General features: G+C 46.0%; 1 protein-coding gene, 1 non-coding gene and 1 pseudogene across 2 annotated transcripts; 2 read left to right on the top strand and 1 right to left on the bottom strand.

Moving 5' to 3' along the window:
* Positions 1 to 430: 430 nt before the first annotated feature.
* On the top strand, positions 431 to 10,212 carry LOC113909992 (purine nucleoside phosphorylase). The gene is made up of 6 exons (XM_027571717.2): positions 431 to 610; positions 3,723 to 3,892; positions 7,629 to 7,732; positions 7,931 to 8,106; positions 8,229 to 8,419; positions 9,194 to 10,212. The coding sequence occupies exons 1-6, from the start codon at positions 600 to 602 to the stop codon at positions 9,409 to 9,411; spliced, it is 870 nt and encodes a 289-aa protein (XP_027427518.1). The 5' UTR covers positions 431 to 599; the 3' UTR covers positions 9,412 to 10,212.
* On the top strand, positions 4,710 to 4,859 carry LOC113910825. Its single transcript, XR_003516304.1, has one exon. It is a non-coding gene; the product is annotated as a U12 minor spliceosomal RNA (small nuclear RNA).
* A 577-nt stretch (positions 10,213 to 10,789) lies between the features above and the next one.
* On the bottom strand, positions 10,790 to 11,173 carry LOC113910161 (annotated as a pseudogene).
* Between the last annotated feature and the right edge of the window lie 4,400 nt (positions 11,174 to 15,573).

Here is a 15,573-nt window from a genome sequence, read left to right as displayed (position 1 = left end):
TGCAGTTCCTAAGACCCCAAATAAATTTGTGTTTGCCTTGCAGCCTCATTGCAAATTTTGTTTGACACAACTCAGACACGGGCTCACTTAATTTTATTCTGCAGTTGCAAGATATAAGGTTTAAATTTTTGTATTTTCAAATCTCGCGGTTTGCTCTAGACACAACCGGGAATGGGGTTACAGAGAAAAGGTTTCGGGGCTCTCCTCCGGCTTCTAGCCCTCTTCTCGCAGAGGCTTCCTTCAGGGAAACCCCGGCCTTGCAAACGGAAGTGAGGGCAGGGATGCAGTGCTAGAAGCCTCCAGGGGGTGGGGTGGGGTCCGAGTCGGGTTCCAGCGTCAGAAAGAACTCAGATTAAGTTGTTAGCCCAGCCTCGGGCAGTTGAATCTGGGTGTGTCACCATGGAGATGGGGGCCGGCTTGCGTGTTCGTTTGCCATTGGCTGGGGACTCGGGGCTGGGCTAGAAGCCAGCCGCGAGTAACTGTGCATACACTGTGCACAGCGCTCCCGGCCTCCAGTACGGCTCTGCGCAGCGCGGCTGAGCGGACCGGATCCTAGAGGCCAAGGGCGGGCTCCTCGAGAGGGCGGCGGCGGCGGCACCATGGAAAACCGGTGAGGCGGGCACCCGGCTCGGGGAACCTGGGGGCGGGGGGATGGTTGTCACCGAGACCTGGAAGGCCGGTACCGGGCCCCCAAGGGGCCAAGAGGGGGAACGAGTGTCCGGGAGAGGCAGAGAGGCCTGGCGGGGAGCCAGGTGTCGGGGCAGGGCGGCAGAGTAGTGGGGCGGCAGGAATCGAGCAGGGCTGGCGTCATGGGAGCAGGAAGGGGACCCGTGTAGTATGGTGTAGGAGCTGGTGTATTTGTGTGTGTGCGCGCGCACTGAGGTTCAGGTGTCGGGGGGTAGGCTTACTCCCTATATCCCCCAGCCACCCCGACACGCATACAGGGAAGAGGTCTTCCCACCCCGTGTGCTTGTCACAGATTCCGGATGTAGAGTCTAGGTAAAGCGGCGAGATTTCAGATTTCATTCAGAGGAGAGATAGCTGAAGTCTCACACAACACCTTCCCTTCCTTCCGAATTGGAGATTCAATTAAAATAAGTTGGAGTCGGGGCGTCTGGCTGGCTCAGTCCGTAGAGTATGTGACTCTTGACCTCAGAGTCGTGCGTTCAAGCCCCACCTTGGGCGTGGAGCCTACTTAAAATTTAAAAAAAAATTTTTTTTAACGATTTTATTTATTTATTTGAGAGAGAATGCGCGCAGGAGCAGGGCGGAGGGGAGAGGGACAGGGAGAAGTTGACTTCCTGCTGAGTAAGGAGCTCAAGGAGGGACTCGATTAGAGGACCCGGAGATCATGACCTGAGCCTCATGATCCGAAGAGAGCCGCTTAACCGACTGACCCACCCAGGCGCCCACCCCCCCCCCCCAGTTTTTTTTTTTAACATGTTTGTGAATTGGCATTCCATATTCTTTTTTTTTTTAAGATTTTATTTATTTATTTGACAGAGACAGCGAGAGCAGGAACACAAGCAGGAGGAGTGGGAGAGGGAGAAGGAGGCTTCCCACCGAGCAGGGAGCCTGATGTGGGACTCGATCCCCATGACCTGAGCCGAAGGCAGCCGCTTAACGACTGAGCCACCCAGGCGCCCCAGTTTTGTTTTGTTTTTTTTAAATAAGTTGGGGATGGAGTCTCCAAGGAGAGAAGGAAATCCTTATTTATTGAACTGAGCAAAAGATTGCGCATTCCTCTCACTTCACACCTTTGAAAACTCTTCTGTCTGCTTTGGTTCCAGAAATCCCATTCCAAGTCACTGGCTTTAGGGATCATGGTAGGTAGCTCTTGGATGCACCAGGATCCAGGGTGTTTTTGGGAGACTGATGGCCCATGAAGAAGTTGAATAAGCTGTTGCTAGATATGCTAGGTATCCAGGGCTTCTCACTTCTTTCATTTCCTTTGCATCTCTTGGGGATGCTATTTGATTAACTTTTTACCATTTCATTGCTTCTCTGCATCATCCTGTGGCCCCAGCTCCATTGTCGCCACCCCCGTCCCTTTACCCAACTACTTCCCTGAGGGTAGCCTGTTGTACTGTAGAGTCATCTGGTTTCAAAGCCTCTGCTTTTGAAGGAAAGGATTTCCTTTGGAGGTTTGGTTAGCTGTCTTCAGCTCTTGTCACATCTCAGTCCCGCTCTCTCTCCCCCAGTCTTTGGTTTTTCCAGATGGGTGTTTGAGAATTGGATTGGAATTGTGAGAAAAACTCTGAGTTGGTTCTTGGGGACGTATGGGTTCTGGGTAAGCATCGGTGGTTAGGTCTCTAAAGAGCAAAGAACCTTGAAGGAGAAGGGAGATAGGAGAGAGCAGGGTGGAGAACACTGGCAGGGGTGAAGGTGGGAAAAAGGTTCAAGTACTGTGGACCTGAACACTGATTTGTGGAGCTTAAGGTCTTTGGAACTTACAGGTAAGTTTCTAATTCATTTTCAAACTGCACCTATAAGGTAGGTGGGGCTGATGACGTTCCTTTGCTTTATACTTGAGGAAAGACTTTGAAACACAGGTTATTTGCTTAAAAAGACAACTTTCCTCTAGACCAAAAATAACTAAACCTGGTTTTTGAATCAGAATTACCTAACACTTCTGTAAAAAATACAGGTCCTCGGGACTCTCCCCAGAATTCTGGATCTCTAGGGGTGGGCTCTAGAATTTGTATTTTTAACCAGCTGCTGCCGAGAAACTTGAGGCAGTCAGTTCTGTTTCAGCCATTGACAACCAGTTCTGCTTTTTTGTGCTTACCTGGTCGCTGGTCTTGAATTACCCTTTGCAGTTATATATGACAGGGTCTGTATTAGGTCTGGGTGTATCAGAAATATGGATGTGGGGGTACTAACTGGCACATAGATTTCTACTAGGAGTGTTCCCATTGCCTTTTTTTGGGGGGGGGGGTTAACCAAAAAAAGTATTTGAGGGAGGATGTGGAGGGTAAGGGTCCAAAAGGAAATTGGGTTTATTCCTGCTCTCAGGGTAGTCTTAATTATATTTTGAGTGGAGAATTGCATTGGGCTTGTCATTGCCCTAAAGAAGGTCTTAATCCTGAAACCCGACCCTTTTAGCCTCCTTGATTTGATTATTTCACTGTACTTCTCTGTAGACCCTATAGGCCCTTCCTCTCTAAATCTTTGCCATTAAGGGCGCCTGGGTGGCTCAGATGGTTAAGCGTCTGCCTTCGGCTCAGGTTATGATCCCAGGGTCCTGGGATCGACTCCTGCATCAGGCTCCCTGCTCAGTGGGGAGCCTGCTTCTCCCTCTGCTTCTCTCTCTCTCTCTTTCTGTCTCTCATGAATAAATAAATAAAATCTTAAAAAATAAATAAATAAATCTTTGCCATTAAGAGAGATAATAAACCTGCCAGTGATAGCAAAACTGAAGTTGGGGCTGGGAGGTGGAAACATAGGTATCATTAACTTTTGCCAGGCTCTGGAATGAGGAGGGAGTTTCCCAGCAGTCTTTTCTCGGTGGGTCTGATTCAGAAAGAAGAGTGGGTGGGTGGATGAGCTTAGTGTGGTGCCTCCTGAGAGCAAGGATCCTCCTCTCTGGGGCAGCTTTTTGGCTAGCTTCTGTGTGCCCTACCACCCCGGCACACCTCCCAGCCTTTCTGCACTGAAGGTCATCAGTCTGTGATGCCCTTGGGTTGGGAGAGAAACTTACCTTGATTTTACTTTTCTCCTAGATTTACGTATGATGATTATCAGAACACGAGTGAATGGCTTCTGTGCCACACCAAGCACCGACCTCAAGTGGCAGTCATCTGTGGCTCTGGGTTAGGAAATCTGGTTAATAAATTAACTGACAGCCAGAGCTTTGACTACAGCGAGATTCCAAACTTTCCCCGAAGTACAGGTACTGGCGGGGGGCAGTGAAGGATTGGACCAAAGGATACTGATGGGATGCCGATGAGAAGGCATGCTTCTCTCGTGCCTGCACCCGCTTGGCCTGTACAGCATTTGACTCAAGACAGCTTGTTTATGAGAGGGGGGAAAAAAGACCACCACGAATCAGAATGACTTTAGAAATCCCCCCAGTAGAAATTTCATAATAGACGGGTATGTGTGCGGTAGTAGTAACACATGATGACGTATTTCCAGTGCTGTAATGATTCTGAACTCCATAAAGCTTTGCAGCACCTCACTCCCGTGCTGTTCCCCGCCACACACCATGTAGTCACCACATCTACACAGCCCCTCTCATTTCTTCAGTCTGCAGATTAAATGGAAAAAGAAGTGCCCGTAACCTCCCGGGACAGTCAGGCGAGCCCTGTTCTATGTCTTCCCGCCATTCCCAATCTCCCCAGCTCTAGCTCACGTCCCAGGATAAGGCACACACGAGTGCACAGCAATAAATGAACACACAGACTGCCATGTTCTTGTAGACAGAATACACAGATAATGCATGGCTGCGCAAGACCTGATTCACACTGACCCTTTGGAGGGGGAAAGTAGCAGATGGCCTCTATGCACATGGAGCTCTGTGGGATCTGAGGATAGCATATCCAGTATCCTAATAGCAGCTAGAAGACTCTAAGTCTACCCCTTAGAAAAGAGGCAGGTAGGGAGTACCTGGTGGGCTCACTGGGTAGAGTATGCAACTCTTGGTCTCAGGGTTGGGACTTCAAATTCCATGTTGGGGGTAGAGTTTACTTAAAAAGGGGGAGAGAGCCATACCTTCAATTTATGAATAAGGAAAATAACGATTTGAGGTGACGCCCGAATCCTCACTGCTAATGTGAGATGAATTTTTGAGCGGGTAAGGATTGCCTCTAAGGTGACCTGCCTACTTTGCGAGAAGCCTGGGAGTCACGATCTGCCCCTGCTCGTCCCCCGGTGTGATAGCGGGGTGAGCAGGAGCAGATCGCGACTCCCAGAGGTTGGGAAGTGCCTATTTCCTATAAGTAATAAACTGGATTAACTCCGGGGTTTATGGGCCCCCTGTGGGCAACCCCCAGAGCAGCCCGCACTTCCCTTCACTACTCTCCCATGTTGGCTGAATCTCTTAATTTACCGACATTTTTCTTTTTTTTTTTTTTTTTAAAGATTTTATTTATTCCTTTGAGACACAGAGATACAGAGAGAGAGAGAGCATGAGCCAGGGCGGGGGAGAGGCAGAGGGAGAGGGAGAATCAGACTCCCCGCTGAGCCAGGAGCCTGATGTGGGGCTTAATCCCAGGAAGCTGGGATCACGACCTGAGCTGAAGGCAGACGCTTAACCATCTGAGTCGCCCAGGCGCCCCTACTGACATTTTTCTATTTACCACCTATGAAACTGTATTTTTACCTATGGTTCATGAACCTTAGGTTAATGGCCTTAGCCAGTCCTCTGGGGAAAAAGGGAGGGGAGGGCGGAGAGGCCAGGTAAAATAAGGGCAAGGGTAGTTTATTTGGTTTACTTATTAATTTTCAGATAACTAACATCCATTGGTTTATTTATTAATGTCATAAATTTCTACCAGGGCGCCTGGGTGGCTCAGTCGTTAAGCGTCTGCCTTCGGCTCAGGTCCTGATTGGGATCAAGCCCTGCATCGGGCTCCCTGCTTGGCGGGAAGTCTGCGTCTCCCTCTCCCACCTCTGCTGCTTGTGTTCCTTCTCTCGCTGTGTCTCTGTCAAATAAATAAAATTTTTAAAAATAAATAAATAAATAAATTTCTACCTTCCCCTTTTCTCCAGAGAGTTAATACTTTGCACAGATTTTTTTTTAAAGATTTTATTTATTTATTTGACAGAGAGAGGGAACACAAGCAGGGGGAGTGGGAGAGGGAGAAGCAGGCTTCCCGCGGAGCAGGGAGCCCGATGTGGGGCTCAATCCCAGGGCCCTGGGATCATGACCTGAGCTGAAGGCAGACGCTTAACGACTGAGCCACCCAGGCGCCCCTGCACAGATATTTTTCAAACCCTATGGAGCAAGATTGGGAGACCAGAGCAGGGAGGTGGGAGTCGGGGTTGGGGAAAGAAGTATTAAAAAGAGGGGGAGGGTGGGGCATCTGGGTGGCTCAGAGCCCTTGACTCTTGGTTTCAGCTCAGGTCTGATCTCAGAGTTGTAAGATGGAGCCCAAGAATCCTGTTGGTGTTCAGTAGGGAGTCTGCTTAAGACTCTCTCCCTCTGACTCTCCCCCTGTGCGCACACTCTCTCTCTCTCTTTCAAATAAATAAATCTTTAAAAAAAAAAGAGAGACAGAGAGTGAGGGCAAAGTTTTCTAAGGGAGGGGCGCCTGGGTGGCTCAGTTGGTTAAGCGACTGCCTTTGGCTCAGGTCATGATCCTGGAGTCCCGGGATCGAGTCCCACATCGGGCTCCCTCCTGCTGAGCAGGGAGTCTGCTTCTCCCTCTGAACCTCTTCACTCTCATGCTCTCTATCTCTCATTCTCTCTCTCTCAAATAAATAAATAAAATCTTTAAAAAAAAAAGTTTTCTAAGGGAGATAGCAATGACATTGGCTCCGCCTGTCCTCTCCCATCCTAAGAAGGGTGCTGCACTAAGTGATTAGTGGATTAATTTTTAAACTTTATCGACCTATTTTTTTATACTTTTCATTTTCCTAACTCTGTTATCTCTGCTCTATTACTGGCAGTTTTTTTTTTTAAGATTTTATTTATTTATTTGAGAGAGAGAGAATGAGAGAGAGCACGAGAGGGAAGAGGGTCAGAGGGAGAAGCGGACTCCCTGCTGAGCAGGGAGCCCGACGTGGGACTCGATCCCGGGACTCCAGGATCATGACCCGAGCCGAAGGCAGTCGCTCAACCAACTGAGCCACCCAGGCGCCCACTGGCAGTTTTTTTTAATAAGCTCTTTTGTCTCCGACCATCCCTCAACTCTTTCTCTTGATTTGGGTCCCTCTCTCACACCACACATTCCCTCTGGGATAGGTGGTCCGGTCCATTAGAGGAGAAATGCTAGAGAAGGGAACTGGTAATAGTGGTTCTTATGTCCTGTGTGGAGAGTTATTTTGCCCTCCTACATGCAGGCGCCATCAGTGGCATGTATTCCTACAGGACTCTTCTGTGGGTCATAATGGAGGAGACTTAGATGGGTCCAAACTCAGCCCCTTTGCCCGCCGTTCAGTAGTCTCTTTAGGAAGCCAGAATATACCATGAGCTCCCTTTCAAGAGTGAGGAGGCACATGGTTTAGTTAAGAGTAAGAAATAAGATTATACATTTTGAGAATTTTAAAATTTTTGGAAAAGTGATCTGTAATGACTACATTCACTGCAATTATTATTATCCGCTTATTCTATTTTTTACTCACTTTCATTCTCTTGTAGTATGGCTTTCTCATTCTTTTGAAGTTTCTTTAAAAAAACCTCTCCTTCCTTTGCCTTGATATATGGTTCACATTGAACATCCTTACTTTCACATAGCCCCAGTGTCAGGATGTACTTATATACTTATTTGTAGGCTTATGATTGATTTATTTCTGTCTCCACCAGACTTCAACTTTCTGAAAGCAGAGATAATAATAATGTTTCTTTGGCTTAATTATGGCCTCACATGTTGAGCGCAGTGAGTTGGCTGGTAGTGGGTGCTCAATGGATATGTGTTCTATGAAAGCATCACCCCATTCTTTCTCCTTTCTATTTTACATTACAGTGCCTGGTCATGCTGGTCGACTGGTGTTTGGGTTCCTGAATGGCAAGGCCTGTGTGATGATGCAGGGCAGGTTCCACATGTATGAAGGCTACCCGATCTGGAAGGTAAATCAGGGGCATAGCTTGGATGGATCTGGAAGAAGGGGGAGAGTTCTCCGTCCTATTTTATTGCCTAGCTACCTGGGCTAGATAGATTTTGGTCCCCTCCTTTCTCTTCTTTCCTGATCTATATCTTGCATATCTGTGGGTGGATTGATGAAATTTTAAAGAACACTTTCTGATCTTTTATCTTGGGCTTGTAAGGTAACATTCCCAGTGAGGGTTTTCTTCCTTATGGGCGTGGACACCCTAGTGGTCACCAATGCAGCTGGAGGACTCAACCCTGAGTTTGAGGTTGGAGATATCATGCTGATCCGTGATCACATCAACTTTCCTGGCTTCAGTGGTGTGAACCCTCTCATAGGGCCCAATGACGAAAGGTATGTATCTTGCCTTTTAATTTTTTTTTTTTTTACAGCTGGGTAGGGTTTAAGGACTTGTCTGTGAGTCAGGAGACGGCTCATGTGGTTGCAATAACCTGAGATTCCAACCTGTGCCCTAGGTTTGGACTTCGTTTTCCTGCCATGTCCGATGCCTATGACCGGGATATGCGGCAGAACGCTCACAGGGCCTGGAAACAGATGGGGGAGCAGAGAGAGCTGAAGGAAGGCACCTATGTGATGTTGGCAGGCCCGTCTTTTGAGACTGTGGCTGAATGTTGGCTGCTGCAGAAGCTGGGCGCGGATGCTGTTGGTGAGAAGGGGAACGTGGCTGGAGGCTTGAAGAGGGAGGGACGTGGTAAAAATTGGGATGGAAAGGGGTCAAAGATTATAGACCTGGATGGTAAGTTGAGAGAGGATCTAACTTAAGGGAAGATTGAGTTAAACTGATTTGAAAGGTGTTGAGATTTGATGTGTTGGGAGCATCAAACCTCCCCACCCAGCCCTTAGGGCTTTAATAGCTGTAATGCTAATGACCCATCCATGATTCCATACTATTTCTAAGGATTATTCTAAAAAATAGTATTATAGCCACTTTGTGTACCTCTGGCTGGAAGATGGAGCTGCATCCTTAGAACTGACTTCAAAATGACCAGAAACAGATGTAGAAGTAATGATAATATTTTAAGTAATGTGTAAGGCCCTCTGAGGCCCAACTCTTTGAAGCAATACAGAACAACCTAAGCTGGACAGGAAATTAGCTGCTACTTTGGATTTTTTTTTAAGATTTTATTTATTTGACAGAGAGAGATAAGCGAGAGAGGGAACATAAGCAGGGGGAGTGGGAGAGGGAGAAGCAGGCTTCCCGCCGAGCAGGGAGCCCGATGTGGGGCTCGATCCCAGGACCCTGGGATCATGACCTGAGCTGAAGGCAGATGCTTAACAACTGAGCTGCCCAGGTGCCCCTCTGTGGATGATTTTTTGAGATGTTACATTGTCAGTGAGGTAAGGAATGGAGATGAGGCCAAAGGGTGAAGAAGAGTCCTTTGAGGATCCTGATGGTTGATTTCCTCTTTCTCCTCATCAGGCATGAGCACGGTACCAGAAGTTATAGTTGCAAGGCACTGTGGACTTCGAGTCTTTGGCTTCTCCCTCATCACTAACAAAGTCGTCTTGGATTATGAAGCCAAGGAGAAGGTCAATCATGAGGAAGTACTAGAGGCTGGGAGACAAGCAGCACAAAAATTGGAACAGTTTGTCTCTATTCTTATGACCAGTATTCCACCACCTGCCAAAGCCAGCTAACCAGCCCTGGAGTGGTCTGGCCTCTCCATAATGGGATCCAAGTAGCTACTACATACTTCGGCCCCTTGCTGGGGTCACCTGCCTCTGCCCTTCAGTAGTAGGGAAAGAGAGGAATATCACTATCCTTCAGCTTTCCCAATTTCTTCCACCAGACCCTTCTGCACTGGCTCTTCTGCTGCTCAGTTATCTCAAAGCAGTTATCATCTCCTCCCCCAGCCCAAGAGCTAGAACCCAAGCCCTGCTGTGCCTATGCCTGGGTGTGACTTGGGCTGTTGAACTTGGCCCAGTAGCTACTGCTGTCCTTTTGATGTAATGCTTTCACATTCCTGGGGACTCGGTTCTGCCTCCTCCAAAGCACTAGAGCCCACACGAGGGCTAGCCCAGTCCGATACCCCTTGAAGTTTTGTATTACCCTATTTTGAGAATAAAAAGAAAGATGAACTAATATATTTTTTGTGCAGTTTGGGATGAGGGGAGGCGCACAGGCCGAGTTTGGCATGAAAGACTGAGATCCCCTGTCTTGTGTGACTATCTGCTTCTGAGACAAACAGCTAAGAACTGGTGAGGTGGTGTGTGAATGCACGGAAGGATGAAAGATACAGATGTTAGAAGATAAAGAAGGAAGGGCTAACGCCTGGTGCAAGAGGGCCCCTCTCCTCAGACCAGTCTTGCCTCTGGCCTTTGCCTTCTGATTGTTTCACGCCCTGTCTGTACTCTCACGAATATCTGAATTGCTTCACTGGTCTCAGCTGTTCCACAGTTGCTAAGTTAAAGTATGAAAAATAGGATTTGCTGACTTTATACAAGTGTTTATTATATTCGTGTTGGGACATTAAATATACCCTCATGGTAACAAAACAAAACTACATTCTTTATAGTAAAACTAAGGTATGATAAGGATAATAGCTATACTATAGGCAAGTACTATTTAATCACATATAATGAGTATTCTAAATTCACTAGAGTACCAAGTTCAAGGTGTATGGGTTGGAGAGAAAACACTAACACAAAATGCCTTCAGTTTTTTTTTAAGATTTATTGATTTATTTGACAGAGAGAGACACAGCGAGAGAGGGAACACAATCAGGGGGAACAGGAGAGGGAGAAACAGGCTTCTCGTGGAGCAGGGAGCCCGATGCGGGGCTCGATCCCAGGACCCTGGGATCATGACCCGAGCTGAAGGCAGACGCATAACGACTGAGCCACCCAGGTGCCCCTTTCAGTTTCCTTCTTTTTTTTTTTTTTTTTTTGACCAATCTAAGTTATTTATTTAAGCCATCTCCTGCCATAAGCAAAGGGATGGAAGATCAGTATACTGGTCATCATTTGGTACCAAGTAAGGAAGGTGAGCTTAAGGTCCCATAGACTTGTGGTCCGTGTGCAGAGTCATGGTCCAAAGCAGTGCTGTGGTCCCCACTGGGTGGTGGTCCAGGTTCTCTCTATTCATCTTCATAGTCGGTTGGAAGTGGATTCACGTGAGAGTTATGGAATAGAGTATGATTACCATCTCCTCCGGGAAAGGGCTTGGACCTGATGCGGAGATGGGGGTAGGCGACGAACTCGGGTCTCTCCTGCTCTCCGTGACGCGAGTTCAGGAAGACATTCAGCACCCACGCCAGGGAGCGCTACGAAGTAGGTGAGAGCCTTCCACATGTGAGCTGAGCCCTCCTCGCAGTGGGCGCCACTCGACATGGACCGCCCCAGCTGTGCCCCGGACCGACCTAGCAGCCCAGAGAGCCGGGACACAGACGCCGCCGCCATTTTCGACCTGGACCTCAGTTTCTTTTTTAAAAGCAGCTTTATTGGGGCACCTGGGTGGCTCTGTTGGTTAAGTGTCTGCCTTGGGCTCAGATCATAATCCCAGTCCTGGGATCGAGACCACCCCCTCCTATCAGGCTCCCTGCTCAGCGGGGAGCCTGCTTCTCCCTCTCCCTCTGCCGCCCGCCCCCGTCTCTCAAATGAATAACATCTTAAGAATAAAAGCAGCTTTATTGAGATAATTTCCATACAATAACATCTATCTATTTAAAGTAAATAATTCAAAATAAAAGTAAATAATTCAATGGCTTTCAGTATTTTCACAGGTAAGTGTAATCATCCCCACAGTAAATTTTAGAATATTTTCATCAACTCAAAAGGAAACCTTGTACCTTTTAGTAACTCTGCCCCCAACACTCCCTAGCCCCAAGCAACCACTAATCTACTTTCTGTTCTATAGATAGAAGTATTTTGGACCTTTATATGAAGGGAATCGTATATGGAATATGTGGACTTTGTATCTGACTTCTTTTCCTCAGCATGTTTTCAAGGTTCATCCAAGTTGTAGCGTGTATCAGTACTTTGTTTCTTTTTATAACCAAGTAATATTCCATTGCATAGATACACTGCCTTTTTCAAGTATCGTCAAAATGCCAACCAACTCAACTCAAACTGAATGTATCAGTTTAGGTGAGCAAGAAAATAAAAGCAAGTCAAGGGAGACAGGTCTGGGAAGAGCACCCAGAGAAGGGTAATTCTTGAAAACAGCCTGTGATGAGACTATTGCTCCCTAGAGGGGCCTGCAAAATGGATTAAAAAAAATTATTTATTTATTTATTTATTTATTTATTTATTTATTTATTTGAGAGAGCAGAAGTGGGTGCGGGGCAGAGGGAGAGGGAGAAGCAGACTCCCTGCTGAGCAAGGAGCCTAATGCAGACACGGGGCTCGCAGACACAGGGCTCGAAACCAGGAATCCCAGGACCCTGGGATCATGACCTGAGCCGGAGGCAGATGCTTAATAGACTGAGCCACCCAGGTTCCCCCCCTGCCAAATTGGATTTTCTTGGATCTCAGGATAGGTGTCAAACATACACTTCAAGGCAGGCTTTCTGCCCTGGCCTTATCATGGTCATCTTTATCAATACCAGTAATGTTTATTAATCATGTACTTTGGGGTGCCCGGGTGGCTCAGTTGGTTGAGCGACTGCCTTTGGCTCAGGTCATGATCCTGGAGTCCCGGGATTGAGTCCCGCATCGGGCTCCCCGCTCAGCGGGGAGTCTGCTTCTCCCTCTGACCCTCCCCGCTCTCATGTGCTCTCTCTCTCTCTCATTCTGTCTTTCAAATAAATAAATAAAATCTTTAAAAAAAAATCATGTACTTTGTATTGTCCTAAAAACCATAAAGTAAATTAGTAAAAAGACAAAGGGCTTCCAATCTAAATGGGAGACAGGATACATGCATAAAAGAAAAGGTGAATCAGTTGTGCCCTCTACACCTGCTTTTAGTCTTTTCCTATGTTGTCACCATTTGGAACATTTTTGAAAAAGGAATAATGTGTGAAAAGTAGCATATGCTAAGTGCCAATGATAAAATGTGCTACAGGGATTCAAAGAGAACCAGCAGGGGATGGGGAGTGGGAAGGGGTGGTGAGACTTGAGTTAGGCCTCACAGGAAAAATAGGTAAAGGGGATACAGCGGAAGACACTCCATGCAGGCAAATTGAGGAATGTTTGATCACTGAACAGAACAAAATGGCAAGATTAAAGAAATCTTGAATGGGAGCCGTGGGAGATAGGGTGGGACTGGGCTAGATTGTTCAAGGATCTGATCCCAGGCTGAGGGGTGAAAACATTTAGGCAAAATGGCCAGCCATTGAAGCTTTTTAGGTAGGGACTGATGGGTGAAAATCATGCTACTGTTTTGATGGATAGAAACCAAACTGGAAGCAGAAAGGGCTGTTTTGATGGTAGAAACACTTTCACCCCAAGCTAGCTGAATACAATGCCATCTTGGTGGCATTATTTAATTTTTAATCAGGTTGGTCTTTTGTAGTGCTTAAAAGAATACACTGTTATAAAATAAAATGTAAAGGCAAAAGTACAAGCAATTTAGAAATGAAAATATAAACTTAAGTCAAATTAGTGGTTTTCACTTTTTTTAGATTAAAACTTTGAGCACATAGTTAAATACTTAAGCACCATAAGATGCATACAATGAAGTTTCCCTCGCATCCTGTCCATCTGTCTTGTCTTTCCTTCCCCACCTCACTGGTAACCACTCAATAGTTTCTTGTGCATTCTTCCAGGATTTATAAAAAAAAAAAAAAAAATGCAAATACATGTTCTTATTTTGCCTCTTATTATTCATGGAAGTTAATGCGTTATATGTGTTGTCCTGCATCTTGCTATTTTCTTTTTTTTCCCCTTAGGATTTTATTTATTTGTCAGAGAGAGAGATTGTTATTTTCTTTTATGTCTTGGAGACGTTTTGCATCGTATATTAGTGTGCTTTCTTGATGACTTAGGTTGGCTCTGTCAAGGATACACATCTGTCACCTCAAGTTTTTTAGAAGCAAAGGAGGAATATGGCCTTGATGTTCTTTAGCCACTGCCCAGTCCATTTGTTGATTGCCATTAGGAGCCAGAGATAACACCACCTGACATCCCTTTAAAACAAGAAGGTGGGGGAGAGCAGAACTGTTCTTTCTGTGCTGTGTCCTCTGTCTAAATCTGATTTGGCTTAGATTTGCATTCCTTTTTTCTTTGTAAACTGGCATCTGCTTTTCATAACTACTTTGTGTTTCTAAAGGATATCTTTTGAACAAACACTGGCTCTCTGCCTGGTGTTTCTGTTATTGTAGATTTGGACTTTAATGAAAATGGAAAATTTCCAGTCCTTAACCTTTTTGCCAGATTTTTAGTTTTGGGCTCAATTAGATTTGATATTGTTTGGAATGAATCCTTATTCCCTGGTATTTAGGTCAAAGATCTCCCCCACCCCTTCCATTTGGTTTTCATATTCACTTCCATTCTGAGTTTTTTCATTATAGGAAGCTTACTGTCTCAACTGCCAATCTCTTTTTCTTTTTTCTTTGTCTTCTCTGTTATTCATGGTTTTTTTAAAAGATTTTATTTATTTATTTGAGAGAGAGAATGAGAGATAGAGAGCACGGGAGGGAAGAGGGTCAGAGGGAGAAGCAGACTCCCTGCCGAGCAGGGAGCCCGATGTGGGACTCGATCCCGGGACTCCAGGATCATGACCTGAGCCGAAGGCAGTCGCTTAACCAACTGAGCCACCCAGGCGCCCTGTTATTCATGTTTTTTTGTTTTGTTTTGTTTTGTTTTTTTTTAAAGATTTTATTTATTTATTTGAGAGAGAGAGAGAATGAGAGATAGAAAGCACGAGAGGGAAGAGGGTCAGAGGGAGAAGCAGACTCCCTGCTGAGCAGGAAGCCCGATGTGGGACTCGATCCCGGGACTCCAGGATCATGACCTGAGCCGAAGGCAGTCGCTTAACCAACTGAGCCACCCAGGTGCCCTTATTCATGTTTTTTATGCCATTTTGTCTGTTGGCTATTTGATTTTGGCCTTAGCCTTCCATTTTCCTATTTTATTTTGGACTATTTCTATCTGAGCTCCTGCTAATGATTTTACAATAAAAGATTAGTAGGAATTGGGGTGCCTGGATGGCTCTGTCGGTTAAGCATCTGACTCTTGGGCACAAATGGGGGGCAGAGGCAGAGGGAGAGGGAGAGGGAGAAATGGGGGGGCCTGAGTGGCTCAGTCATTAAGCATCTGCCTTTGGCTCAGGTCATGATCCCAGGGTCCTGGGATTGAGCCCTGCATCGGGCTCCCTGCTCAGTGGGAAGCCTGCTTCTCCCTCTCCCACTCCCCCTGCTTGTGTTCCCTCTCTCGCAGTCTCTCTCTGTGTCAAATAAATAAATGAAATCTTTAAATAAAATAAGATAAAATGTTTAAAAAAAAACTGCATCCACACAAAGACTTACACACAGATGTTCACAGCAACATTAGTTACAATAACCAAAAAATGAAACAAATGGTGAACAAAATATATATATCCATACAATGGAATACTATTCAGCTAGAAAAAGAAACAAACTACAAACACTGTCATGTCATGGATGAACCTCAAGAACCTACTGAGTAAAATAATTCAGATACAAAAGAACATGTATTCTATGATTCTATTTATATGAAATGTCCAGAAAAGACAGACTTGTAGAGACAGAAAGTAGATAGTGGTTTCCTGGGGCTCAAGGTGAAAATGGAAATGAAATGGGCATAAGGGATGTTATTTAGGGGGTGAAAATGTTCCAGAACTGATTTATGGTGATGGGTGCATCACTGAGTTACTAAAATGATTTTTTTTAAAGATTTTAT

Source organism: Zalophus californianus, chromosome 6, assembly GCF_009762305.2.
Source record: "Zalophus californianus isolate mZalCal1 chromosome 6, mZalCal1.pri.v2, whole genome shotgun sequence".
In the NCBI taxonomy this organism is placed as follows: domain Eukaryota; kingdom Metazoa; phylum Chordata; class Mammalia; order Carnivora; family Otariidae; genus Zalophus; species Zalophus californianus.
The sequence above is the reverse complement of the archived record's forward strand: the minus strand, read 5'-3'. Positions and strand labels throughout refer to the sequence as shown.

Bases quoted from the DNA above. Each gene is read 5' to 3' on its own strand.
- LOC113909992 (XM_027571717.2), top strand. The intron at 3,893-7,628 runs GTACTGGCGGGG...TTTACATTACAG, and splicing joins AAACTTTCCCCGAAGTACAG to TGCCTGGTCATGCTGGTCGA. The intron at 8,420-9,193 runs GTGAGAAGGGGA...TCTCCTCATCAG, and splicing joins GCTGGGCGCGGATGCTGTTG to GCATGAGCACGGTACCAGAA.